This window comes from Arvicanthis niloticus, chromosome 30, assembly GCF_011762505.2.
Source record: "Arvicanthis niloticus isolate mArvNil1 chromosome 30, mArvNil1.pat.X, whole genome shotgun sequence".
NCBI classification, from domain to species: domain Eukaryota; kingdom Metazoa; phylum Chordata; class Mammalia; order Rodentia; family Muridae; genus Arvicanthis; species Arvicanthis niloticus.
The window spans coordinates 7247657-7275116 of NC_133438.1; the positions used below are offsets into that span (position 1 = coordinate 7247657).

The 27460-nt window shown below is 48.6% G+C and overlaps 1 protein-coding gene and 1 long non-coding RNA gene across 2 annotated transcripts; one reads left to right on the forward strand and one right to left on the reverse strand.

The window, feature by feature from the left end:
- Positions 1 to 500: 500 nt before the first annotated feature.
- Positions 501 to 21397, reverse strand: Cacng8 (calcium voltage-gated channel auxiliary subunit gamma 8). The gene is made up of 4 exons (XM_076927819.1): positions 21043 to 21397; positions 5278 to 5361; positions 4281 to 4421; positions 501 to 1563 (listed from the first exon to the last, which is right to left on the reverse strand). Exons 1-4 carry the CDS (start codon positions 21218 to 21220, stop codon positions 803 to 805), a joined length of 1164 nt encoding a protein of 387 aa, XP_076783934.1. The 5' UTR covers positions 21221 to 21397; the 3' UTR covers positions 501 to 802.
- Positions 21398 to 24557: 3160 nt separating this feature from the next.
- Positions 24558 to 26767, forward strand: LOC143440902 (uncharacterized). Its single transcript, XR_013108228.1, has 3 exons — positions 24558 to 25248; positions 26054 to 26197; positions 26619 to 26767. It is a non-coding gene; the product is annotated as an uncharacterized LOC143440902 (long non-coding RNA).
- Positions 26768 to 27460: the final 693 nt, after the last annotated feature.

Here is a 27460-nt window from a genome sequence, read left to right on the forward strand (position 1 = left end):
GGTTGTCTCAAGTACAGGATTCGAACTTTCTGAAGACGCCAGGGACCCTATTTTCTGTGCGTTCCAATGGTGGGTACAAGGCCTAGCAGTTATATGCGCGCAGACACATAAAATTTCCAGGAATGAATGAACGTATGCGCCTTGCGTTTATGTCCCCTCCTCCCTAGCACCTCCTTCTGTACCATCACCTGGTACACAATAGGTGCTTAATAAGCCCTTGTCGGAAGATGAATGAAAAGTGAACTAAATGTCAGCGCGTCCCTCCCTTGGCCTTTTGCCTTCTGCTGGTCTGTCTCTTTATACAGAACATGTGTATATATAGTTGTAGATGTAACTCTATATTCATGTGTTATGAGCCCCTCTCCAGGAGTTGGGCTGGGCTGGGCTGGGCTGGGAGTCCCTCCCTCCCCTCCCCCCGCCCCGCCCCCACATGCACACAGCAAAACGTTTAAAATGAAAACATCTCAAAACTGCAAAAAACACCACGGGCCCTCCCTCCCTCCCCTGAAATCTTCCCAACACAAAAAAATAAAACACAGCGCTCCCACCCTGGAGCCCCTTTTCCTGTCCCGTCCCCCTCCCCCAAGGGTCCCTGCTTCGGAGCGTGACGGGGTTCCCCACGCCCCCGGGGTGGGGGGGGGGGCGGGTAGAGGGTGCGGAGAGGGGCTAGAAGGCCCAGCGGTGTCCAGCGCGCTCGCGGGGATAGACCTAGGGGGCACCCCGATCCGGCGGCCTCGTTGCACGCGCGCCCGCGCACGCGCCCCGGACACGCCCCCCGGCTCCCCGCGAGGGCGCGTGCCCCCTACACGGGCGTGGTTTTCCTGTTGAGCGTGTTGGTGTTGGACGCGGCGGCCTCTTTGGACAGGGTCCCAGGAGCGGGCGCTGCAGGAGCAGGCGGCGCGGGCGCGGGCGCAGCGGGCGGCCCGGTGACCGTGACCGTGACGCCGGACGCCGCCTCCTTGGGGAAGGCGTTGTGCAGCGTGAGGAAGCCCGCCGAGCTCCCGCGGTCCCGCTCGGAGCCCGCCCCGCCGCCCCCAGCCGCCCCGGCCGCCCCGCCGTAGGCACCCACGCCGGCACCGCCGCCGCCGCCCCCGGCGCTCGCCAGCCCCGCAGCCACGCTGCCCTTGGACGGGTCGCGGCTGAGCGTGTACATGGAGATGTCCGTGGAGGCGAAGCCCGGGCCCCCGGGGCCGCCGGGAGATGCATCCCGCGATGGCGACGCCTCGCTGGAGCCTCGGGAGCTGGAGCGGGAGCGGCGGCGGTAGCGGAAGCGGTAACTGGGCAGACGGAGGATGGCCGAGGGGCCGCTCCCGCCACTGCCGCCCGCGCCGCCGCCGGCCTTGAGCAGGTCCGAGCGTGATTGACAATGTGCCTCGCGGCTGCGCTCGATGTAGATGTTGACCGCCAGCACGCCGATCACCTCGGCCAGGATGAAGGACAGCCCGCCGAAGTAGAAGGACCAACCGTACGAATAGTGGTTTTTCTTCTCCTCGTCCCTCTTGGGGCCCGGCTCGCCCGCGTTGGCTGATATGTACACGATCACCCCGATGATGTTGCTCAGGCCTGGATGGAGACGGTCATGTGGGAGCCTCGAGGCCGCCAGGGCCCGAGGACTTCCGACTGTCTTAAAGCCCCAAAACTCCAAGCCAGGTACTCCACTGGCTAAACCCCAAGAGTCTAAGCCCCGAGACCCATGGTCTACAAGTGTCTAAGCCTTGATCCCATTGGGTTGAACTCCACCTGGTCTAAGCCCCACCCCCACTGGGAGTCTAAGTACCTCACTAGTCTAAGAGGCTGAGCCATCTCTACTGAACTAAATTCTACCCAGGAGTTTTAAATCCTATATTCATTCATTTAACTCCACCTCTATTTCTGCTGGGCTAATTTCTACTCCAGCAATCTGAGCCCTGCCCCATTAGCCTAACCCCTATCCAGCAGTATTAAGTCCGCTTGCTACGATCCACCCAAGAACTTAAGCTCCACCCTTACTGGACTAAATTCCACACCGAGTCTCTGAGCCCTGCTGTCATTGGTTTGAACTTCACTCTTACGTAGTTTAAGTACTACTCCAATGAGTTAACTCTGCCTCAGGGATCTTAGCTCTGCCTCCAAGAGTCAAAAACTCTTCCAGAGAAGTCCAAGGTCTGTTCCCATCGGCCTGAGCCATCTTCAGAAATCTAAGCCCCTCCTCCACTGGCTTAAGTACTTCCCTTGGAGGTCTGGCCTCTGCCCTCTGTGTTAGCTCCATTCTTCAGTTAACATTGGCCCTACTTTTGCGTAACCCAAGCCTCCTCTCTGCTCAGTCCCTAAGTCTCGCCTATATGGGTCTACATTGCACCTTATGTGGGCAAGGCCTGGACCCCAAGAAGACTCAGACCTTACCTTCTGAGGAGATTTCTGGCAAAGGTTACCAATGGCTCATCTCTTTCCTAATAATATTAACTCTTTTTCATGGTCTAGGTGTCACCCCCAGGTAGTCCAGGTTCTGCCCCTTCTTGTCTAGCCTCCATTGGCCTAAACTCTGCCCCAGCACATCTAGGCTCAACCCTGACTGGTCTTAAACCTTCCCTTCCTGAGGTAGTCTCAGGCTCGGTTTCCAGTTCCTGTCCAAAGTATAAACCCACATCTTCCTTAGGTTCCTCCCTCTTCTCCTTCTGCGGCTAATGATGTAATTCCACTTTAAGTCTCTCGGCCCTACCATTGCTGAGCTAACTCCCTGCACTGCAGAGTCCTAGCCTGGGTATGTAGCTAACTCACTCTGGTAGGCTGCTGTTTGCACTTAGAATAGATCGCCATTGTACTCCAAGCCAAACCTCCAGTTTTTTAAACTCCAGGCTAGACTCCCACCCTGCCACATACCTCTCCCAGACCTAACTGTCCCCTCCCTGTGCAAATCTAGACCATCCCTCTCCACAACACTCACCCTGCCATTTACATGTGTTAAACTCCCTTCTAGGAGTCTGTGCCCCATTTCACTAATCTAATCTCCACAGGGGTGAAGGAGTCTAAATCCTGTGCCCATTGGTCTAAACCCACCTGTGAAATCTAAGCAAGCTCAGTTTCCATTAGCCTAAACTACATCTCTTGTGCAGAAGGGAGACTCTTCTGCATTCTACCCCACTTTCTAGCCCCAATCTTACCATTAGTGAGTGGGTCTAAGCTCTGCTCCTAAAGATTTATCATCCTGGGTATCTGCTACCCTAGGCCCAGTTTTCTTTTAGGGGGGTGTGGGTGGATATTTTGAAATTTCCCACAGTGCCTAGGTAGTCTTCAAACTCTCCATGTAGGCAAGGCTGATCCTCGAATTTCTGATCGTCCTGAATTGCAGGCTGGCACCACTGCATCAGGCTTATGCTTTGCTGAGGATGGAATCCAGGGCTTTGTGCACTTGGTTACGTTTACAACCCAAGGAAGGCCCTAACTCTTGAGGTGACCGACTCCACATTCTCGCTCCTTGCATAACCTCTCTCCTGAATTTTCCAGAAAGTGGCCTTCCTCCTCAAATAGGCAAAGCCTAGTTCCCCTCCCCCCCCCCCCCCCCCCCCCCCCCCCCCCCCCCCCCCCCCGCAGAGAGCGTTTGTTTCCTTTCCTCGGGCTTAGAGAAGTAGCTCTCAACCTTTCTAATGCTGAGATCTTTTAATGCTGGGTTCCTTATGTTGTGGTGACCCTCAACCATAAAATTATTTTAATTGCTACTCCATAACTGTAATTTTGTTTCCTTTATAAATCGTAATGTAAATATCTAATATGCAGGATATGATATGCAATCCCTGTGAAAGAGCCATTCACTGCCCCCCAAGAGTATTATGACCCACAGGTTGAGAGCCTCTAGATTATAGGGTTTTGTTGTTGTTGTTGTTGTTGTTGTTGTTGTTGTTGTTTTAGGACCAGCCTCTTTCAGGATCTACCCATGTCATTTTCTTTTTCTTCAGTCCCTGTCTTCTTAAGGCCAGCCCCATCTCCCTATTCTTAGACTCCACGTGGCTCAGGTCCCCTCCCCCTTCCCAGACGCCTCCCGTTCAGTCTCTAGGACTAGGACAGTTAGGGAAACTCCCCTTCTTGCCTCCCACTTTACTCACAGTCTGAGCAGGCGAAAAGACTAAACCTAAATCTACCTGATCCAGGCGGAGGTGGCACAGCTTGGGAGGCGCCTAGGAAAGCTCCGGTCCCCAGGGGGCGCTTGGTGTAGGCTAGCTTTGCAGTCGCACGCGCCCATGCACCCGTAGACACGCACGCGCGTTCGTGGGTGGGCCCCGCCTCCCCTTCCCTCTGCCTCTCACCTGCTGCCACGAACAGGATCCCTGCGCCCAGGATGATGTTCCTTTTGGATTTGTAGACGCGGGAGGCAGCTACGCACACGCCCCCGAGCAGCAGCAGGATGGCGCTCAGGATAGGAAAGATGCTGGAGGCCCGGACTACTCCTAGGGGAAAAGAAAGAAAAGAGAGGGGACGAGAGGGAAGCGCGAGGGCGGTCAGGCGGGCCGCTGCGCCCCGGGCCCACCGCGCCTCCTGCCTGCTTCCCTCTCCTCTTAGTTAAATTTAGTTCACTAATTCTGCCACTCTGGTTCTTTTTCGTCTCATTTTCCCCTTCCTTGTAAAAAGTTTCTTTGATTTTCTTTCCCATCTCCCCTCCTTTCTCTCTGCATCTTTATCACGTTTCTCGCTCCCACTCGTTTTCTCTGTCTTCGTCCTCTCCTGCCTATATCTTCATTTTCATTCCTGTCTCTTTCCCTGCGTGTTCATCCTCTAACCACCCTCCTCGATTTCTCTCTCTCTCTCTCTCTCTCTCTCTCTCTCTCTCTCTCTCTCTCTCTCTCTCTCTCTCTCTCTCTCTCTCTCTCTCTCTCTCTCCACTCGTTCTTTTCTACTCTCTCCTGAAACCCTCGACAATCAGATTCTGCGATTTCTGAGTCCGGTTAAAGCAACCAATCATAATGAAGGCTTTGCCACGTTCTCAGGATAATCAGGATAACAGCCCAATCACACCACAGACTTCCCCGGGGGGGATATCAGTCCGGGCTGCTGATTGCCGGACCGCTACAACAACCAATCTACAACCCTTTACTGTAAAAAGTTGTCAGGCCATAGACATCTAACGGACCAATCACCACCCTAGTCCCTTCTGGGCCGTGGCGATGAGCATCTGGACCTGGATTGGCTGGGAAACTAATCTAGGCTTGAGGTTCAAGCTCCGCCCAGTCCCTGCCTCCGCCCCTCTTCTTCCACGTAACCGCAGCACCCTTAGTCATCCCACCCGGATCCTTGACCCCGACGTACGGAGCAGGTACTCCGCGCTGTCGTGGTCGTAGTCCGTGTCTTCCGGGAAGTGGTTGATCTTCACGCAGACACCTCTTTTCAACCCTGGAGAGGGGATGGGGACGGTGGGGGGACGGTCTTCAGAGTTAGGGGAGGAACGCCCCTAAGTGTTCCGATAAGACCCCTCCCATACTCAAATGCACGCTTCCAGATCCCTATCCTTGCCCTCGCTCTCTCCTTTCTCGGGGTTGATTGAGAGGTAGCAATCCTAGTCTCCAACTGGTGTCGGGACAAACTTTGCACCCCCAGATCTGTTTCCCACCTGTATTAACGAGAGAGAGAGAGAGAGAGAGAGAGAGAGAGAGAGAGAGAGAGAGAGAGAGAGAGAGAGAGAGAGAGAAGGGGGCGGGGTGGAAAGAGGAAAGGGTACAAGCCTGTAATCCAGCACTATGCATGAGGTGGTAGGGGAAGGAGAATGGGACGTTCAAGGTCACTGGGCAACAGTTTTGAGGCCAGCCTGGGATATTTGAGATAGGAACAAAGATAAGAGAAAAGGGGAGGGGGAACCGCTCAATTTATGTGGCTTTCCATTTCCCCAGCAAGTAAGTCAGGGTTTGCCACTGACAGGTCGAGGCACCATTGTAACCTAAGCTTGTTAAGATGGGTGAAAATTCGTGGAAAAACCAGGGACTCCAAAACATCGCACTTCCTGAGAACCGAAAGATCATCTTGCAGTTTTACCCTTCCTCTCTCTGATCCTCATTCTCCACCCAGCTAGAACCTGTCTATCTCATCTGTGGGAACAGATTCTGTTTTACTGTTTGTGGCGCATAGCTGGAGAAAAACAAATTGCATAAATAAGTTTATTCTCAAACCCAAGCTACCTCCAACCTGTGGGTCTTTGCAGATGTAATTAGTTATTCTGCAGAGAAAGCTCAAGCACACGCGTGCGCGCGCGCGCGCGCACACACACACACACACACATACACACACACACACAATTGAACCAGCTCTGCTTTCTAGGGCTAACAGTTCCCTGAGCTGCCTCTCATGCACATGCATCAGGCAGAATTTTTGATACATTATTTTCTGCAAGCTGCCAGTTCCTAAAGGTGAAGGCTAAAGTCTGACTCCTTGTGTCCTGACCGTTGCATGGCACAGAGCCTGGCTCCCAGGATACCTCAAGGAAGGGATGGGTGGATGGATGGAATAATGAATGACTGTAAAGACAGCAGAAAGTCAGGCAGAGGAACATAAGGGAAGAAATGAGGATAAAGGAAAGAACTGGGAAGACTGAGTCTGAGGCGGTGAGTAAGCTGGGAAGACCCACATGCTTACATGCTTCCTGTGTGACTAACACACTTGATAAGCAGAGAGAGAGAACCTTAGGGGCTTGAGAGGCAAGTTCAAATCCCAGCACCCACCTAAAAAAACCAAAAACCAGTCACATATGCCTATTACTCCAGTGCTGGAAGCAAGAGAGCAGACACAGGAGGATCCTTGGGTCAGCTGCCTGCCAGTCTAACTTCAGGTTCGTGAGAGATCCTGTCTTAAGGAAGTAAGGCCTGAGAGTGGCTATAGTAGGACATCCTCTCCTGCCTTCTGCATGCATGGTCATGCATGTATACATGTGTATACATGTTCACACATTACACATGTATACACATGTATACAACACACACACAAAGTAAGGAGATGGTAAAGTGGTTCAGTGGGCAAAGGTGCTTGCAGCCAAGCCTGACAACCTGACTTTGATCCCTGGGACTCACATCACAGATGGAAAGAACATTGCCCCCAAATTTAATTAATTAATTAATTAATTAGTTACTTAACTAACTTGTAATGAAAATAAAGAGCTATGGTTGGTATCATGTACAGACCAGATGTTTGAAGCTGAAGATCCCACTTTGGGAACTGAGATGGCGCAGTGGTTAAGAGCACTTGTTGCTCTTGCAAAGGACCCAGATTGAGTTCTAAGACTCAACGCGCCATCTAACAACTGTCTCTCACTTTGCTTCCAGGGAATCCAATGCTCCTTTCTGGTTTCTGTGGACACAGGGTATGTACACAGTGTACATACATATATCAAGGCAGAATATATATGTGCAGAAAATAAAAATAATTTTTTAAAAAAATCTACTGTTTTCTGTTGGGCTATACCATCCTTATTCTATGACCTTGTTAACATATATACTAATTGCATCTGTGCCTTCACATATTTAAAAAAATCCAAAAAAAAAAAAAAAAAAAAATAGGACCTAACTCATGTTGATGTGAAAATGGAATCCAGATATGGAGATTGAACACACTTTGCCTAAAATATAATTGAATGTTCTGTTACCTATTGTAACCTGTCTTGGTCAGTTTTGCGTTAATTTGGTACAAGCTAGAGTAATTTTGAAAGAGAAAATCTTAACTGAGAAAAATGCTCTCACCAGATTTGCCTGTGGGAAAGCCTATGGTGCATTTTCTTGACCGGTGATTGGCATGAGAGGGCCCAGATCACTGTTGGTGGTATAACTCCTGGGCTGGTAGTTCCAGCTGCTGTAAGAAGACAGGCTGAGCGAGTCATGAGGAGCAAGCCATAGGCAGTGTTCCTCCATGGTCTCTGCTTCATTTTCTGACTCCCAGTTCCTGCCTTGAGTTCCTGCCCTGACTTCCTTGGATGATAGACCACAAACTGTAAGATGAAATAAACTTTTTCCTCCCCAAGTTGCTTTTGGTCATGGTGGTTTAGCACGGCAATAGAAGCCCCAGGCAACACCCATTGTGAAGATGTGGAAAACAAGACACAGAAAGACTCAGCAGTTCAGCACTGATGGACAAAGGAAGCAGAACTCACAGCCAAGGGTTCAAACACACAACAGTGGACTGCCAGCATCTGGGATGCCCATCAATACATTTCCAGCATCCCAAACATGGCCTCACCCATAGTAAGTGCTTACTGCATACTTGTAGTGAGGGCTGGGAATGCAGCCCTCTTGGTAGTGTTTTTTTCTGACATGCACAAACCCAGAGATTCTATTCCTAATACCGCATAAACAGGACATGGTGGTGCACCGGGAAATAGAGGCAGGATATTCAGAAGTTCGTAGCTCTCCTTGGTTATTTTAGCAAATTAGAGGTAGACCTGGGTTACGAAACAGGAAAAGGAGGGGGCATAGAGCTTGTAATGAAAGAATGAATGGACAGGCTAAGATGCAAATAAAAAGATTTTGGGGGTCCACCAGGAGGGCTTGGTGGATAAAGGAGCTTCCCACCAAGACTGATGATCTTAGTGCCATCCCCAAGCCCCAACTGATAGAAGGAAAAAAAACCTACTACCCAGAGTTCTCCTCTAACATCCAGATGTTTGCTATGGTGCACATTCTCAATAGTGAACAAGCACATGAGTGCGCGTGTACACACAATCAATCAATAAATGTGATGCGAATCTTGTTTAAAAGATGTTAGGGGCTAGAAATTTGGCTCAGCAGTTAAAAAATATGCCATATTTGTGCAAAGGACCTGAGTTCTGCCACCCAGCACCCACATTAGTAGCTCAAGATCAAGATCACCTGTAACTCCAGCTTGAGGGTAATCTGACGCCCTCTTCTGGCCATCATGAACACTGCACACACACACACACACACACACACACACACACACACACAATTTAAAAACATATGTTCCGTATCACTAATTGTTTTAAATGTGTAGCATGACACTCGGCTCATGATACCACCTTGCATCCACTGGGATGACAAAGGACAGAAAAGAAGGTAACAGGTTTGTGTGCACCAATGGCAGGAATAAAGTGTAGTGTGGCTACTGTGGGACACAGTATGGTTTGTAGGGTCTTTACAAAGTTAAAGATAGGACTGGAGAGATGGCTCAGAGGTTAAGAGCACTGACTGCTCTTTCAGAGGTCCTGAGTTCCATTCCCAGCAACCACATGGTGGCTTACAACCTTTTGTAATGGGATCTGATGCCCTTTTCTGGTGTGTCTGAAGACAGCTACAGTGTACTCATATAAACAAAAAAAATTTTTTTAAAGTTAAAGATAGGGGGATTGGAGAGATGGCTTACTGGTTAAGAGCACTCAGTGCTCTTGCAAATGACCTGAGTCCAGTTCCTGACACCCACATAGCAGTTCATAACCATCCTTAACTCCAGTTCTAGTAGCTCTGATACCCTCTTTGGACTACCAATTCATGGTAGCCAAAAAATGGGAACAAAAAACACTGTGCTTGTAATCAGAGTACCTAGAAAGGATGATGTGGGAGGACCAGCAGTTCGAGGTCATCCTACGCTGTATATTGAGTTAAAGGCTGCTCTCAGCTATGCACTACCTTGTTATAATAAGCCAAATCCTTTCCTAAAATGAATTCACTGGACAAACCAAATGTAATGAATGTATGTGTGGCAGGAATTTCCCTGTCCAATCTATTTAAATATTAATGCAGCAGGAGGCCTGTGATTGGACATGGAAAAGGGAGGCGGAGCTAAGAGTTAAGAGAGAGAGAGAGAGAGAGAGAGAGAGAGACAGAGACAGAGACAGAGACAGAGACAGAGAGACAGAGAGAGACGGAGAGAGGAGAGAGGGAAGGGATCAAGATGGAAGATGAACTGGGAGAAGATCCTGAAACCAGCGTGGCTTTAAATAGCCACAGGTAGTGGTGAATCATTTGGCTGTCAAGATGGCTCAGCTTGTAAGGGTGACTGCCGCCAAGCCTTAAGGTCTGAGTTTAGCCGGGCAGTGTTGGCGCACGCCTTTAATCCCAGCACTTGGGAGGCAGAGGCAGGTGGATTTCTGAGTTCGAGGCCAGCCTGGTCTACAGAGTGAGTTCCAGGACAGCCAGAGCTACACAGAGAAACCCTGTCTCTAAAAAAAAAAAAAAAAAAAAAAAGGTCTGAGTTCAATCCCTGAGACCCACATGGTAGGAAGAGAAAAAAAAGTCTCAAGAAAGTTGTCTTCCTGCCTCTCATGCCTGTGCCTTGATACAGTCGTACTCACCCACCCACATATATACACATGCATGTACAGGAACACTAAAAAAAAAGCATTTAAAATGTAATAAAAAATAAAATAAAAATTTATAGGAGGGACTTGGGGGAACCAAATTCACAAATACAGGAAGTAGAACAGTGGTGACCAAGGTGAGAGGAGAGGGAAGGGGGAAAAGTTTGATGGTTTTTTTGCGCGGGTCGGGGGGGCATTCTGGAGACTAGTTCTAGAACAGCATTGACACAGTCAGCATAACTGAGCTGCGTGCTTAGCGGTGAGTAAGGTGGTACTAGAGATGTAACCCCGTGGGTAGAGTGGCAGCCCAGCATAGGACCCGAAGGACTGGGGGCGGGGGGAGCACAAAAGCGAGTAAAGAAGGTGAGGCGTTCAAGGTCATCCACAGCCTCAGCCTGCTCCTTGCTCACCTGTCTCAAAACAAAGTACCACCATAATAGAAAAATACATCACTGCTCTCTCTGAATGAAGAAGGGGGGAAACAGATGCTGGGTAAATGTGACAGCCCATACTGGATCCCCAGAACCCATATAAGAAGCCAGATGTCGAGGCACACAGTTGTAATCCCTGCACTATAGAGAGATAGGAGATGGAAATGGCAAACTGCCCAGAAGTTCATTGGTCAACTAGCTTGCGCTATGCACTATGGCCGAAGCAAGAGAGAGCCTGCATCAACAAAGCGGGGGAAGAAACAATTTATGAAAGTTATTCTCTGTCCTCCAAGCATGTGCCATGGTATGCCTCCAGTATGTGAGCAAGCAAGAACACACACACACACACACACACACACACACACACACAAATAAATATGTAAAAAAAATTTTTTTTTGAGACAGGATCTCATCACTATGTATGCCCTGGGATTCTTGGAACTCACTGTGTAGACCAGGCTAGTCTTTAACTCGCAGAGATCCACCTGCCACTGCCTCCCAACTGCTGGGATTGAATCCATGTACCACTACATCCCTAAGTAAATATATTTTTTTAAATTAGTAAGATGATAAATTAATTTATAACATGTATATTTTGTCAGAATTTAGAAAGAAAAGAAAAACCTTCTGAATGTAAATTTTCATCCCCTCTCTCTCCTGGACCCCCCTATCTTTACCTTCCCAGTGCTAGGCTGAGAGTGTTATGCCCATGAGTGTCAGAGATTTGAATCCAGGTCCTAATGCTTGTGGGCAGGCACTCAAACAGTTGAGCCATGTCCCTAAATGTAAACTCTAGCTATCAACACCCTCACAGTGGTGTGATGAGTTAAGATGATGATCTCAGGCTCCCACCTCACAGTGGTTAAGAGTCACACAAGACTGATCGCTAAAACACACTAAAGGCTTAGCACATAGTTTAGTTGGCAGAGGGCTCATCAAACTTGGATAAAGCCTGGCGTACCATCCCCAGTACTGCATAAACTGGGTATGTTAACCCACACCAGCACTCAGGATGTACAGAAGAAGGATCACGAGTTTAATCCATTGTCGGCTACACACCAAGTTCAAGGCCAGCCTGAGATACTGTGATGATACTAATTATCAACTTGGCAGCTAGGGCCCAAGCCTCTGGGCATACCTGTGAAGGACGGTCTAGATTAAGGTTAGCCTTCAAGAATATCTGTGAAGAGTTTTCTTAATTAAATTAGTTGATGTGAGAAGACCTATCTAATTGTGGGTAAGACCACCATCTCTGAGCAAGAGATCCTGACTATATAAAGTAGAGAAGGCAGGACATCGAGATGGCCCAACAGGTAGAAAGGTATCTTCTGGGAAGTCTAAGGACCTGGTTTTGATACCTGGAATCAATTTGCGGTGGTAGAAGAGAGTTGATTTATCCTCTAACCTCAGCACATTCTCCACGGTGTAAATTCCTCTCCACCCAAATCAGACAGACAGACAGACAGACAGACGTAATTGAAGTGGAGAGAGCATGCTGAGCACACATGCATTGCTCTCTGCCCCTGACCATGGCTGTGATGTGAACAGCTGCTTCAAGTTCTTGCTGCCTTGACTCCCCCACAATGAGGAACTGTAGCCTGGAATTGTGAGTAAGATGAGCAAATCTTGCTCCCTTTAAGTTGACTTCGTTGAGTGTCAGCAAATGGGAAGCAAACCTAACAGAAAGATGAGACTCTGCCTCCAATCGGGGGTCAGGGAAGAGTGAGCAAGATGGCTGGCTGTAAAGACACCATCAAGCCTGATGACCTGAGTTTGATACTTGAGTCTCAGAAGGAAGGAACTGGCTCCTATAACAAGCTATCCCGACACTTAACACTCAAGCAAACACATACAGAGATAGATAGATAGATAGATAGATAGATAGATAGATAGATAGATAGATAGATAGATAATAGATGGATAGATGGATGGATAAGATAAGATAAAAATAAAGAATCTAACATGTTATCAGTAGCAATACCCTCTTGGCTAATCACGTACCTATCACTGCTGACAATCTGACGGGGAGGTCATTAAATTACTCAATACTTTGTACAACTCTCTAATGAATACAGTAACAAGATTCCTGCTTTTTAAACGAGGAAACTGAGGCAAGGATTGCTGAAGAAGCTGCCCCATTTCACATAGATGCTGCATCCTGTGGAGGAGGTTTACCCACTGCCAGGTTTTAGGGGATACAGGGTTTGGGCTCTGAGCCAACTTCTCTGGACTCCCATCCCAGACCTGCTGAGTCCCAGCAGGGCAGTCCCAAGCAAACAGAATGCCCCCCCACCCCACCCCCCCCAGTTTCAGTCTCCGCGCTGAGAAATAAAGATGATATTGTGACTTCTGGTGAGGCTCCAATGAACTGAAACCCAGATCCTGTGATGGTTACGGAAAGCACCAACTTCTAGGATCTGAGCCCACTAAGCTAGAAACTTTTACTTTTAAAGATTTTATTTCTTCTTCCTCTTCTTCCTCCTCCTCCTCTTCTTCCTCCTCCCCTCTTTTTCTTCCTGAGACAGGATCTCTCTACACAGCCCTGGCTGTCTTGAAACTCGCTATGTAGACCAGAGAGATCTGCCTGCCTATGTTTCCCGAGTTCTGGGATTAAAAGTATATACCACCACACCCAACTCAGGTTTATTTTATTTTTAATTGGGGATTGGTGGGTATGTGCACATGAGTACCGGTGTCCAGAAGAGGGTGTCAGGTCCCTTTCGCGCTGGAGTTACAGTTAGTCGTGAGCCACCTGATAAGCATCCTGGGAACTGAACTCTCTCCTGGAAGAGTAGCAAGTACTCTTAACTGCTGAGCCATCCTTCCAACCCTGGCATACAAAAGAGCTGTTTATGTTCAGAAATGGTAGTGAGATAGCCCTGAGGTCTACAACCCCCCCAACCCCCATGCCCTGGACCTGCCTAACATACAGCGCACAGCTGTGGATGGGACACATGAAAAACAGGTCCAGCATGCTGCGTTCTTCACATGCTTCACATTGTGGGTGTCCCAGCCTGAGTCACTTTCCCTTCTCAGACCTCCAGCTTCCTGCTCTGACAAACAGGAGCCATAATAATACCTTCCCTGTGGCACAATTGCAAAGACTCAGTGAGATAATAAGGCAGGCAAAGTGCTGAACACAGGGGTTTGCAGAGTCACCCGCAATAAATGGGACTGTAGGTCCAGACTGCTGGGTCCCCAGAGAGTTGTTGGGAGCGTAGCTGAGAGTTCTCAGAGAGGCTGGAACACAGCTGTCCGGGGTGGGCACCACCAGCCCGATGCAGCCATAGGCATGGACTATGAGGGGAAAAGACAGTGGACTTCCTAAGAGGAAGTGAAGAAGCAAAACGGAAGAGGAGTAATAGTTCACGTTGATTAGATGCGATCTTTTGGTCACACTCGCTTAAATACTAAGCTCACCTCATTTTGGTTTTTATGTCTGGGAATGGAGCCCAAGTACAATACCAGAGTACCTCACCCTACCACCAAGCTCCACCTCTAGCCTCTTACTGGAAGACCCTAGGGAAGACACCTTACCATTGAACCCTACCAACCAGACCCCTCACTAGTGAATTCTAGGCAAGTGCTCTACCACTGAGCCACCCGACGAAGCCCTTCTTGGTGGAGTCTACATAGGTGTCTTATTACTGAACCATGTCCCCAAACTCCTCACAGGGTGGGAGTGGGGGCGTCTAGGCAGGTGCTGTATACTAAGCCACACTCCCAACCCTCTATGGGGAATTCCAGGCAAGTGCTGTACCACTGCACACCCACAGCCCTGCCTTGTATTTATGTTAATGCAGGTATTAGGAAAAAAAATAATTATATATACAATTTATATTTTTGTTGGAAAGAAGCTGAGTGCTTGGGGAGGAAGGATTCTGAATTTAATCCCTTGAAATCCCAATAAGACGAAAACAGTAATATGTAAACAACAGTACCAGGATGTACAGTGCCAGCTAGCCTACTAAGTATTTTACTCAGGCCTACAAAGACTCCCCCTAAACCTTGTGAACAAGGCATTATTATGATCCTCCTTTTGCAATAATGAAAATGAAACTGAGACTGTTGAAATATACATACAACCCAAGGTCACAATGCTCTAGGTGGCGGACAAAAGGCAAGCTCCTTCTGTTTTGTTTAGGGTTTATATCTCAATGGCAACATTCTATCCCATTTCAGATACCACAAAGGAAGCTAGAGACTGAGTCTCAGAATTCCAAGACCCACCTTCCACACACTTGAATCCCCAGCGGACTGGAAGCTGGTGCTTTCCTTGCCTTGCTCCAGACTTGAATTTCAATCCAGATGTTACAGTGTGTTAACTGTGTGACTCTGGGCAAAAAACTGCGCTTCTCTGAGCCTCTGCTTTCTCTTTGGGGTGGTAACAGTAGCTCTTTAGCACGGTTATCTGAATGGTAGTTACAGTAACAGTCAAGTCAGCCTTCACCTGCTAGCTCCTTGACACACTAACCTCCTTTGGCTTACAGCAAACCCACTTACCCAGTTTTAACTAAACATCTAATCTTTTCCCAACTCTCCTGTGATTCTTTCCTCTATCTCTTTCATACTTCCACCCTTTGTGATGGCCAGCTTAATTTTGCTAACTGGACACAATCTAGAGTCACTTGAGAAGAGAGTGTCGACGAGAGATCTAAGTGAGGGTCAGTGAAATCAGGTTGGACTGTGAGCATGTTTGTGGAGGATTGTCTTGATTGCCTTAATAGAGGTGTCAAGACATGTCCACTGTGGGTGGCTTCATTCCCAGGGCTTTGGGGTCCTGGATCCTTTATGAGAGAAAGCTGAACACAAGCATACAAGCAGCGTTCATGCATTCATCTCTCTCTGTTCTCGACAGTAGGCTGATGTGACAAGCTTTTTGAAGTGTCTGCCTTGATTTCCCCACAACAATCTACTGTAACTTAGAATTATAAGGTAAAAGATCCCCTTTTTAGAACACTTTTTGACAATCTGGATTTTGTTTGGTTTTGAAACAAGGTCATGCTATGTAGCCCAGGTCCATCTGGAGCATGGATCCTGTCCTGGAAAACCATGCCTTGCCTTCCAAAGTGCTTGGATTGTAGGAGTGGGCCACTATGCCTGGCTTCAAAGGTTTTTTTGTTTGATTGACTAATTTGTGTGTGTGTGTGTGTGTCATTCTAAAGACAAATTCATTTGAAACAGGAGACAGGGCCTTTTGCGAGAGGTTAGGCTGGCCAGCAGGCTCCAGTGATGCTTTGTTCTCTATCTCCTCAGTGCTAGTATTACAAGAATCTGCCACCCTGTCTGGCTTTTATGTGGGTTCTGGGAATTGAACTCAGGTCCTTGTGTTTATAGATCAGGCCCTTTATAAAGTGACTCAGTTGTGCTGCTTCTTAGATAACCCTGGTCCACTCACGCACTGATGTCTATCACACTGACATCTCCAGGCTGCTTCCCTGATCTCAGCCTCCCCTGCTATGTCTCTAGCAGCCTAGAACAAGGGGAGGGAAGAACTACAAATGGGCCAACCACGATTTGTAAAGGATGGAGAGAATGTCGAGGAAGAATGTGATCTCCTGGCATGTGAAAATAGCATGAAATTCAGCTGGACCTTTTGACATAGACCTTTAATTACATCTACTTGGGAGACTGAGGCAGAAGGACTGCAAGTTCAAGGCCAGCCTGGGAAACTTAACGAGACTCTGTATCGAAATTAAAAAAAAAAAAAAAAAAAAAAAAAAAGCAGAGGCTCCAACTCAGGGATAGAATGCCTTCCTAGCATGCATGAGGCTCTGTATTCAGTCTATTGGGACGTGGGGGTAAGGCAGGAGTGGTGGCTCATGCCCGTGGTCTCAGGCCTAAGGCTGCTGAGGCAGGAGGATGCTGTGAGTTCAAGGCTAGCTTGAGCTACATCACCTAGCCCTGTCTTAAAAACAGAAACAATAAGTCATGTGTAGGAATTCATGTTGTAATTCCAGCACTTAAGAGACAGGCAAGAGGACCTTGTCTGGGCTAATGAACCGGCTCATTTGGTTAAGGTGCTTGCTGCCAAATCTGATGAGCTGAGTTCCACTGTGGAACTCATGCAGTAGGAAGAGAAGAGAAATTAACTGCCATGAGTTATCTGCTGACTTCAACACATGTGGCCATGGCGTGTGTGTGTGTGTGTGTGTGTGTGTGTGTGTGTGTGTCACATATACAAACACACTTAACAAACAAGTAAATAAAATAAAGATAAAAAAGTCTACATAGACTTCCTACTTAAAAAAAAAAAAGTTAAAGGCCAGCCTTGGCTACATAGCAAATTAGAAGTCAGCCTAGGCTACTTGACACCCTATCTCAAAAACCCAAACCATACAGAAAGGAGGGACAGAGATGGAGGAAGGAGAAGAAAGAAAGAAGAAAGGGAGAGGAGGAAGTATGGGGAGGGCGGAGAGAAAAGCAAAGGGCAGGAATTCAAACACCAGTGTCCATGAATGATGCTCAGCTGGATGGCGGCCACACTCACGCATAGTATGGCTGTTTTCACTATTAGTGTTAACACTGCCCGTGTGCTCCACAAAGCCTGAAATAATTACTATACTGCATGCTGTAAGCCCTTCAGTACGCTGCCTCCCCCGTCACAGGTATTATTTCTTACAAAGCACTCTAAATTGGACATGCTCACGACAGAGCCTGTGCACTCCCTCCTTCATAATGAGCTAAATAAGAGAAAATAAAGGAATTTAAACCAAAAGCTTGCGCTATCATCTCAAGAGCAGATCCCCCACTGCCAAGTGCTCTCTGGCCTGAGCTTCATCAGGACCTGGGAGTTCTCACCTGAGGTGATATTTATTCCCCCCCCCCCCGCCCCCCAGAATGTAAATAATGTACGGAGACAATTTACCAATTTACGATCTTGGTTGTCACAACTGTTGGGGGTGGGCGGGACTAGACAGAGAACAGAGAAGCAGATCAACATCCTACGGTGCACAGCTCAGCCCCCGCCACACAGAATTTTCAGTCCCGAAATGTCACCAGGGCTGAGGTTCAGAAGCCCCACCTCCGAGACACCCCTCACCCTGCTCTTCCTCTCAGATCCCATAATTGCTCCATCAGCAATGCCTTCCCACGAGGAACTTTGGAATATACTATGCATTCAAACCACGGCTCCCACCTTCTCCCTTTCCACCCTCCCCGTAGCCATATCTGAGCACAGAAGCAAAATCCATCCTGAAAAAAAACGAAGCCGGTTCACAGGGCTTCTCTGTTCCAGAACCTTCAGTGGCTCCCATCGCCAAGCAAAACCTCAATCTTCTATGGCATACATATGAACCTTTGGGATAAACAGCCTTTTGCCTCCTTGACCGTACAACCCTCCCTCCTCATTGTATCCCAGCCACACTGGCCTCCCACTGTTGGCTAAACACAGATTCATGCCCACCTCAGGGCCTTTGCAATGTCTGTTTCCACAGTCCAACACCTTTGTGTCTCCAACCTTACTTCTTTCAGGCCACCAACCAAAGTCAACTGCTACGTGAAACTCCTCCCAGTCTGCTTGCTTGCTTTCTCTCTTCCTTTCTTTCTTTCTTTCTTTCTTTCTTTCTTTCTTTCTCTCTCTCTTCCTTTCTTTCTTTCTTTCCTTCCTCCCTCCCTCCCTCCCTCCCTCTCTCCCTCCCTCCCTCCTTCTTTCCTTCCTTCCTTCCTTCCTTTCTCTCTCTCTCTCTCTCTCTCTTTCTTCCTTTCTTTCCTCCCTCCCTCCCTCCCTCCCTCCCTCCCTCCCTCCCTCCTTCTTTCCTTCTTTCCTTCCTTCCTTCCTTTCTTTTTTCCTTTTTGGTTTTCAAGACAGGGCTTCTCTGTGTAGTCTTGGCTGTCCTGGAACTCACTCTATAGACCAGGCTGGCCTCGAACTCAACGATCCACCTGCTTCTGCTAGGATTAAGGCATCTTCCACCACCGTCTGGCTCCTCCTAGGCTTCTTGATCGACTCACGTGCATAGCCCGGATGCTTCCCTCTCTCCATTTCTGCTTTTTTCCCTTTTTGTTTATATCCATTACTCTTTCTTCCCTCCTTCCAGAGCAGAAGATACTTAAAGTCAGAGATCTGTATGTTTTTACCCCTTGTTGTTCTTGAATTAACCGAGAGAAACTGGGGGCCACGGCGATGGCTCGGTGGGTAGATGTTCTTGCTTCCAAGCCTGACAATCTAAACTCAGCTCCACAAGTTCACATGGCGAAAAAAAGAAATGACTTCCACAAGTTCTTAACAGACCTCTACATTCACACCGAGACACACTCAGCCCATACTGACACACAAATTTAAAAGGTTCAGAACCTTGCTACTCAGTGTAAAGCCAATAAAAACTGATGGGCTCAAGACCATCCAGATAAATGAGTGAGTGGATGAATGAATGGAGGGTCCAGGTACAAACTCCCGTATTCGGCTCTGTACCCTGTGCCTGGCCAGGCCAGAATATGCATGTGAGTGACATAGCCTCTGGGGATATGGTGGGAAGTGACAGAGAAGAGGAGGGACATGTGATGACAGCAGTGGTGACTATGATATCTGAGTGACTCCATAACCAGATCCAGAAAAGTACACACTACTCAATCAGGGGAAGTGGGGGTAAATTCAGAACCCCCTTGGGCCTTTGGGGTCAGATCTTCTGCGATGCCTGGCCAGGAGCCAGCAGTCAGACCTTCAGGGAGCAGTCTTCCTGCTTTGACACATTGGCAACTGACTTTGGTTTTCCGAATGAGACACTCCACAGACTTATCTTCAAAGCCCACCCATTGCTCACGTGAGGTGAGTGGTTTGTCAGGACAGAGGGGTCAGAGGCCATGGAAACGAGGATGGATAAAAAGGCAAAGTGAGGTGGGTAAAAAAAAAACTCCATCCTATTCATGCTACTGGGGATGCTTCACCGTCCCTGGTCCACTCCCTAAAGCCACTGATCAGGGTGCCGAGGCTCCTCGGAAAGGGGAAGGATGTGGTCACACAGTGAGGTGCCCAGAGTCTTGCCTCCCAGCCCAACACCTCAATATGCATGGTGGCACACCTGAAATGTGTGTGAAAGAATTACTGATGTGGAAAGTGGCCTAGAGAAGGAGCTGAAAAGAAAGACAGCAGGCATCTTGAGGAATGAGGGGACTGGCAAAGAGAGGGGCTTGAACCAGGAAGCATCACAAGGAAAAGAAAACTGTTGGAAGGAGAGTGGAGACAAGAAAGGAAGTGTGTCCCAGGAGCCTGCTGAGGAAGGCACGAGGCTGGGGAGATGCCGTTAGAAATGGGAATAAGAAAGACCAAGTGGTGAGCTGATGGGAGAGAAGCTGAGGGTTGCAGATGAGAAGCAAAGACCTACAAGAAGGAGACCGAGAGAGACCAGAGGAGGCCAGAAGGCATAGCTTTGTTTCAATTCTGGGAAGCCACAGAGCCAAACAGGAGAGAGAAGACATGGGGAAGGAGCAAGGCAAGCATGGTATGGGCTAGTGAGATGACCTGTGGGTGAAAGTCACACACGTGGCCAGGTGGGACAACCTGAGTTCCCATCCCTTGGACCCACATGGTGGAAGAAGATTACCAACTCCCCCGAGTTGCCTTCTGACTTCCATGTGCACAATGAAACTTTCGCACACTAAATAGTATGATAATGCCGGGCAGTGGTGGCACATGCCTTTAATCCCAGCACTTGGGAGGCAGAGGCAGGCGGATTTCTGAGTTTGAGGCCAGCCTGATCTATAGAGTAAGTTCCAGGACAGCCAGGACTACACAGAGAAACCATGTCTTGAAAAACCAAAACCAATAGATAAATAATATAATATAATATAATATAATATAATAAGAAACGTTTCTAAGGGGGCTGGAAAGATGGCTCAGCAGTGAAGAACACTCCCTGCTCTTCCACAGGACCAGAGTCCAGTTCCCAGCACCATATCAGGCAGCTAACAGCATTTTATTACTAACTCTGTGTGTATCGGAGGCCCTGTTCAGGCTTCCATGGCTACTTGAATGAATACATGCAAGTGTGCAAAGCACAGACCCATACGAATACATATATGGTAATTCCGCCTGGCTTACAACCGGCTGTAACTCCAGTTCCAGAGGCTACAGCACCCTCTTCTGACCTCAAAGGGCAGCAGGCATGCATGTGGTGCGTAGCCGACCATGCTGGCAAAACATTCAGACGCATCATCAAATCCAATACAAAACAAAAATAGAAAGACAATCCCAGAAGAGGGCTGGGACAGAGGGATGCATGGCATCATAGGACCTCCGGCAGTGAAGTATACCCCTCAAGACCTTAGGATGAGACTCAAGAACACAAGCAGTCGGTTTGCTGGAGGCACAGGCTTCAGCGGAGGTGGCCAGCTAGGGCCTTTCCTGCACCCTACCTTCCAGGCAGCATATCCGCCAGAGGCCTGAATGTGTGAGGCCCCCAGGGTCCTTCTTCTCTGAGGAGCCACTGCCCCCACGATGGGGCGGTCCATCATCACCTGCTGTGAGGTTGGTGGTGTTGCAGATGAGCGCTCTCGTGTAGAGCCAGTAGTCAGTGCTGATGGCGATGGTCATGAGGCCAAAAGCCGCGAAGGCGCCTACGGTGGTCAGTAGTACCTGAACGCCCTTTTCACACCACAAACCCCTTTCTTCATTCCAGCGTTTCAATGACTCCAGTTTCACCACGGGCAACCGGGGGGCCGTGGGCCACCACCGGGGCAGCGGAGGCGGGGCCGTGCCTGCGGCTGGGGGGGGTCACAGCACAGGCAGAAGCGGAAGGGCCTCGAGGGGCCAGAGGGGACGGGGGCAGCGAGCAGGTGGCTGCAGAGGCGGAGGTCAGAGTGAAGCCATAGTTTCCAGCTGGTGGAGGCGAAAGAGAGAGGGAGTTAGTTAGGAAGATGGCTTCTTTCCTTTCCTTTTCTTTTCCTTTTCTTTCCCTTCCTTTTCCTTTCCCTTCCTTTTCCTTTCCTTTCCTTTCCTTTCCTTTCCTTTCCTTTTTTCCTTTCCTTTCCTTTTTCCTTTCCTTTCCTTTTTCCTTTCCTTTCCTTTTTCCTTTCCTTTCCTTTTTCCTTTCCTTTCCTTTTTCCTTTCCTTTCCTTTTTCCTTTCCTTTCCTTTTTCCTTTCCTTTCCTTTCTCCTTTCCTTTCCTTTCTCCTTTCCTTTCCTTTCTCCTTTCCTTTCCTTTCTCCTTTCCTTTCCTTTCTCCTTTCCTTTCCTTTCCTTTCCTTTCCTTTCCTTTTTCCTTTCCTTTCCTTTCCTTTCCTTTCCTTTCCTTTCCTTTCCTTTCTTTTCTTTTCTTTTCCTTTTTAACCCAAAACTGCTTGCCTGCTGAATTCTACTTAGAGTTTACCCCTTATCAGCCATATACTCAGAGGTCATAATCCAGCCCCCTCAGTTCCTCCCCTGTGATCACCTCTGTTCTCTTGTGAAGCCAACCCTCGATTCAAACCCTACTTCTATCTCTTCCTAAGGATGCCCCTGCCTCTGTTCACTCCTTAGGCCCCCTGCCCCCTATTACCAGCTTTCTCACATACATTTCTCCACACACATACTCCTGCACTTTGTAGGTCCACTGCTCAAGAAAAGCTGGTCCATCTGTCTCCAACTTTGCCTCTGATATCTCTCCAACTTAGGAGCAGCAACTGTCAGCAGCTAAGTCAGGGGATAGTTGGTAGGTGTTGGGCTAGCATGCGTAAAACTCTGGGTTTGGTCCCAATCACAGTATAAACGGGCCATGGCGATGTATGCCTATAATGTCAGCACTCAGTAGGTAGAGGCAAGGACATCCTTGGCTACATAGTAAATTGGAGGCCCGTCTGGGCTACTTGATAGCCCATCTAAAGAAAATGCTCACTTAGTCCATGGTTTCTCTTTCTTTCTCCTCCTTAGCAGGATACCAATCTCCACAAAAGTTTCTGTGACACCCGCATTTCTCCTTATAATTTTCTCTATTTAGGAAACTTAAATCTCTCACTGTTCCCTTAAAACTTAAAACAAAAACAAACGAACAAACGAAAACTTTCCCAAGTGACCCTCACTGTTCACGGGAGCTCAGTGGTCCTAACCCGTGCACAGTTTTGTCCGTATAGGCCTCTCTTCCTCTCGTAGCCTCTGTGTCTCAGGAACTAGCCTTGCACCTCGGACACATCTTCAAAGTGCCAGAGGATTCAATAAAAATTCTGATGCCTGGACTCCTACCTGAGAAATCCCAATTTAATAGTCTGAAAAGTGGTCAGAGCACCTAGGGGTTTTAGAAAGCTCCCTGGATTTCCAAGTCCCCTAGATTTGGGAGGCTACACCCCCTACCTCCATCATCCGACTCTCAGACCCTCCTGTATCTTCTTCATCCACTCCCCTTGCAGCCCCAGTAGCCTGCTATGGATGGTTTTGACTCAAAGAAAACTCCGCACTCTGCCTGCTTCAGAGCGTTTGGAACCTGGCCTCTCTTCTCTCTACAACTTACACAAACTCATCTTTCCCACTGCTTTCTTCTCCTCCATTAAGAAAAATTTTCTCTGTGAGCTTCACAAGGTTTCCTACTCACAGCAATTACGTCCTCCAGACAGACCCCAATTTCCTTCCATTCAGAAATGTCCTAACATCTAACCTGTCCAAAAATATAATTGCCCTCTCCTGCTCTGCCCAGCACGTCTTGGCTCTTGCCCTCCTCAGAGACACCTCACCTCAGTGATACCCCAGTTTTCCATGCTCTGTGGTGACTGCCCTAGACTCTCTTCAGCATATTAGAGCCTGCCCCCCCAACATGGGTTTTAACGTCACAGGCAATTCCCTTCCCTTTTGCCCACTTTGTTCACCCACCACAACTTCCAGCACCTCCTTCACGTAGGAAAAGCCCCTCTGCAGGCCTGGTAGCCTTCTCTAGGACAACCCTAGCCCTTACCCATAACAATTTCACCTGTGCAGAAACTTGGCCCCCACCATTTTAAAAAAAAAAAAAAAAAAAAAAAGGAAGACAGCTACAAAACTACAACTCTTGGGGTAACTCATTCCTGTGCCTTCATTTCTGTCTTCTATAAGATCCCACCACAGCGCCTCTTCCTCTCTGCTTCCCTTACCTGTTCTAACCTCTTCCCTTGACTTCTTTCCCAAATCCCCCTGTAGCAAAGTCTGGAAGCTCTGAGGATGGGAGGCAGCAACCAGAAACCCCGGGACCTGGTACAGGGTGACCTTGGCCTCCCAGTTTCCTCTCTCTGGCTCCACCGCCCCCACCAGCTGGCCCTGGACTGGGTCTGCTCCCAGGAGGGGTTGGAGAGAAAGGTTGTCTATGGGGGGGGTGTCTCCATGGCAACGGGGCCTAGTGCCCCACACGTGTGCTCCTGCTCTCTCTCTCTCTCTCTCTCTCTCTCTCTCTCTCTCTCTCTCTCTCTCTCTCTCTCTCTCTCTCTCTCTCTCTCTCTTCTCCCTCTCCCTTTCCCAGCTTTCCATTTTCCAGGCTGGCCCCTGACCCGCACTGAGTTTCTCTCTTCTTGCCTCTGGACATGCCTTTGCCCCTCGATACTACCACAGCAGCTACCTCCACTATCAATTGCTTCTGCCACAGACAAGAGCTCTGACCCCGAGATTTACCTCTTTCCTATGCCTAGTGGGCCCTACAATCTGAAATAGAAGGAAAAGGGACCAGGAGGGACTTTCTTCATCAATAAAGATTTTTAAAGAGCTTTTCATTTTTGTCAATTTGAGAGGCAATCTGTTTGGCTTTGGAGACTCTTCATTGAGCCCATCTGCAAAGGAGAACGAAATCGGGGACCCCCCAATTCTAAAGATTCTGTATAGAAGAAGGGATCACAATTCTTCATTTTGAGAGACTAGCTTTTCTCAAAATTAGGGGGATCCACAGAACCTTAATTCTACACCCACCCACCTTCGATTAATAAAAAAGATCTCTCACCTCAGTTAACGATAGGTCAACTCTCCGATGCACTGGGGAGGGACGTCCAGACCCTGCTGCCAGCAACCCCCCAGAAACACCTCTGGGCTCCCAATTCTCGCTGTTTCCCCCTCCCCCAGCAACAAGGGACCCAGGCGTCCGACCTGGTTGAGAGGGGATGGAGATGAGGAGGCGTATGAAGAATGGGGGTGTAGGTGAGGGGGAGGGGAGCTGGGGGTAGCTCGGAGCTTGGGCGGTCAGGATATGAGGGTCGGGATTTTTAAAAAAAAGGTGAGGAGACAATTTGGTTTTCGTGTCGCTGGGTAAAGTGCGGAGCTGGAAGAGAGAAGGAGGGAGGAGGGAGGGAGGGGGAGGGGAGCTGCTGAGGGATGGGGGAGCCTCCGAGAAGAGAGGGATTGGGGGGGAAGGGAAGTGGTTGAGGAGCAGGGTCTGAGTAGCAGAAGGAAGCTGAGGAAGAAGAGAAACAGACCCAGAGAGGGAGGGAGATGGAGAGAGACAAGGAGAATCGGAAAGACAGAGAGACCCAGAGACTGAGAACAGAGGTGGGGGAGGGAAGAATTTGGGGGAGGCAGTGACTGGTAGCAGAAGGAAGTTGAGGAGACACACACAGAGAGAAATATCCAGAGAGAGAAGGGGCCAGAAGCAGGAAGAGATGCAAAGAGAGAACAGCAAGAGATGAGGGAGAAATAGAAGGGTAGGGTAAGCTGGGGGAGGGTTGGGGAGATGAGAGGAAGAGGGATGGGGTCTGGGTAACGGAAGGGAGCAGGAGTAAAGAGATAGTCATCCAGAGAAAAGGGAGGAGAGACAGATGGTAAGAGACAGAGAGGATGGGAAGAGGGAAAGAAACAGAGGAAGGGGTAATGAAGAAATTGGGGGTGAAGCAAGGGAGAGTGTAAGGGGGAAAGAGAGAGAGAGAGAGAGAGAGAGAGAGAGAGAGAGAGAGAGAGAGAGAGAGAGAGAGAGATATTGAGAGAGAGAGAGAGAGAGAGAGAGAGAGAGAGAGAGAGAGAGAGAGGAAAAGAGGTTGATTGTGGGAAAGGGGACCATCTCAGATGCACTAAGGAAGTCAGAGATAGAGGACACCTCTGCTCCCTTTCACCCGCACCCCCATCCCCTTGATTCCTATCCCCACCCCCATTTCAAAGCCACCACCCCCACCCCCACTAGCCTCCATCTCTTCAGCATGGCTTGCCGCCGCCACCGCCTCTTCCTGTTGTCATAGCAACAAGATCCCGGCGCCCAGCCAAGGTTGGCAGCGGCGGCCGGAAATGAGGGGAGGGCCTTTTTAAAAAGACCCCAGGAATGGTCTCCTCACCTTCCCCCCCCCCCAAAAAAAATCGAGGGAAAACTCAACTTCTCAGGGTCTTTTCTCCTCTTTTCTCAAGCAGCGGGGCCAAAGATTTCTTCCAAATGAGCCATAATTCATTTACAAGCATAGCAAGCGTTTTGAGTTTTACCAACAATTTTCTTTTTCTTGGTATTCTCTGCTTTTACCGTAGCTTGACTTAACCCTGACGGAAAAGGAGGATGTCGTTCGGTTCCCATCAGGCTGGGAAACAGAGAGGATAGATAAACGTATCCAGGACTGGGCTGGAGAACTAGGCAACAGTTGTGAACATAGCTGTCACTTCTAGAACTAACCAGTGAGTATGGAGTGGGCCAATTTGAGGAAGAAAAACAGATGATTTTAACTTTGTTCTTGGTCTGAGTTTCAGGAATGTCCCCTGGCTTCTGGTTGACCTTGGGTCCAATATTTCCTGTCCTTCCTAACTCAGCCATTCTAAGGACCAGAGTTACCTTGAGACAAAATGAGAACAACCTGGAAGGCTTCCTCACACGCATTTTTTTTTTTTTAAAGAATGATGTAAATTAAGCCAGGTGTGGTTGTGCACATTTGTGATCCCAGGACGGTAAAGATAGGCACATCAGAGTTCAAGGTTGTCCTTGGTTACATAGGGAGTTTGAGGTCAGCCTGAGCTACATTGTCCTGAGGGGTGGGGTGAGGGAAACTGGCATCATAAAAATCTTAAAAGCTAGCCAAGGGTTGTCTCTCTCTTGGGTTAGACAGCCCACAAACCACTTTATCTCAAGAAATTCTTACAAAATGTCTGTGAAGTGGGCAGGCTGACACCCTGAGATGTGAAGCCATTCACCCAAAATCACCCAGGGGATACAAGGCAGAACCGAGTTGAAGCAGCCTTTTTGTGGAGAAAGACCAGCAATGGGTGAGTTTCAGAGACTTTTTTTTTTTTTTTTTTCAAAATGTGTATGTGTGTGATGTGTATGTGATCCAGGAAGTCTGCGTGCCACAACATGTACGTGACGGTCACAGGACAACTTGCAACAGTTGGTTCTCTTCTGTCATATGGGTCCTGGAGATGGACCTCAGGTCATCAGGCTTGTATGACAAATGGGCCAAGCCATCTTGCAGACTCTGAGAGTCATTTAAATACACCTTTACCAGGCAGTTCTCTGTCCGGGGAGTTAACAGAGGTTAAAGCCTCCCAACATCACTGACCTGATGTGTTTTGTATCTCTTGGTACCTAGTTTCTCAGAATTCCCACTGGTCTCTTTCTTTCTTCCCTCCTTGTTTGTTTGTTTTGTTGTTTCTCTTCATTTTTTTTTTTTTTTTTTTTTTTTTTGAGTCATCATCTCAGTTTGTAGCCCAGGCTGTCCCAGGACTCATTCTATAGCCCAGACTGGGCAATCCTCCTGTCTCAGTTTGGACAGGTATCAGAACACTGGATTTTTTTCATTAGTACTGCTTTATCTCAGTTCATTTCATCCCCATCATTCCCCCCCCCCCCGCCCCCCAGGGCCTGGATTATGAAAAACATTCTAACACCTCTGGCTTAGAAGCAAGTAAAAACAAGTCGTAATGGAAGGACAGGGGCCTGGAATCCAC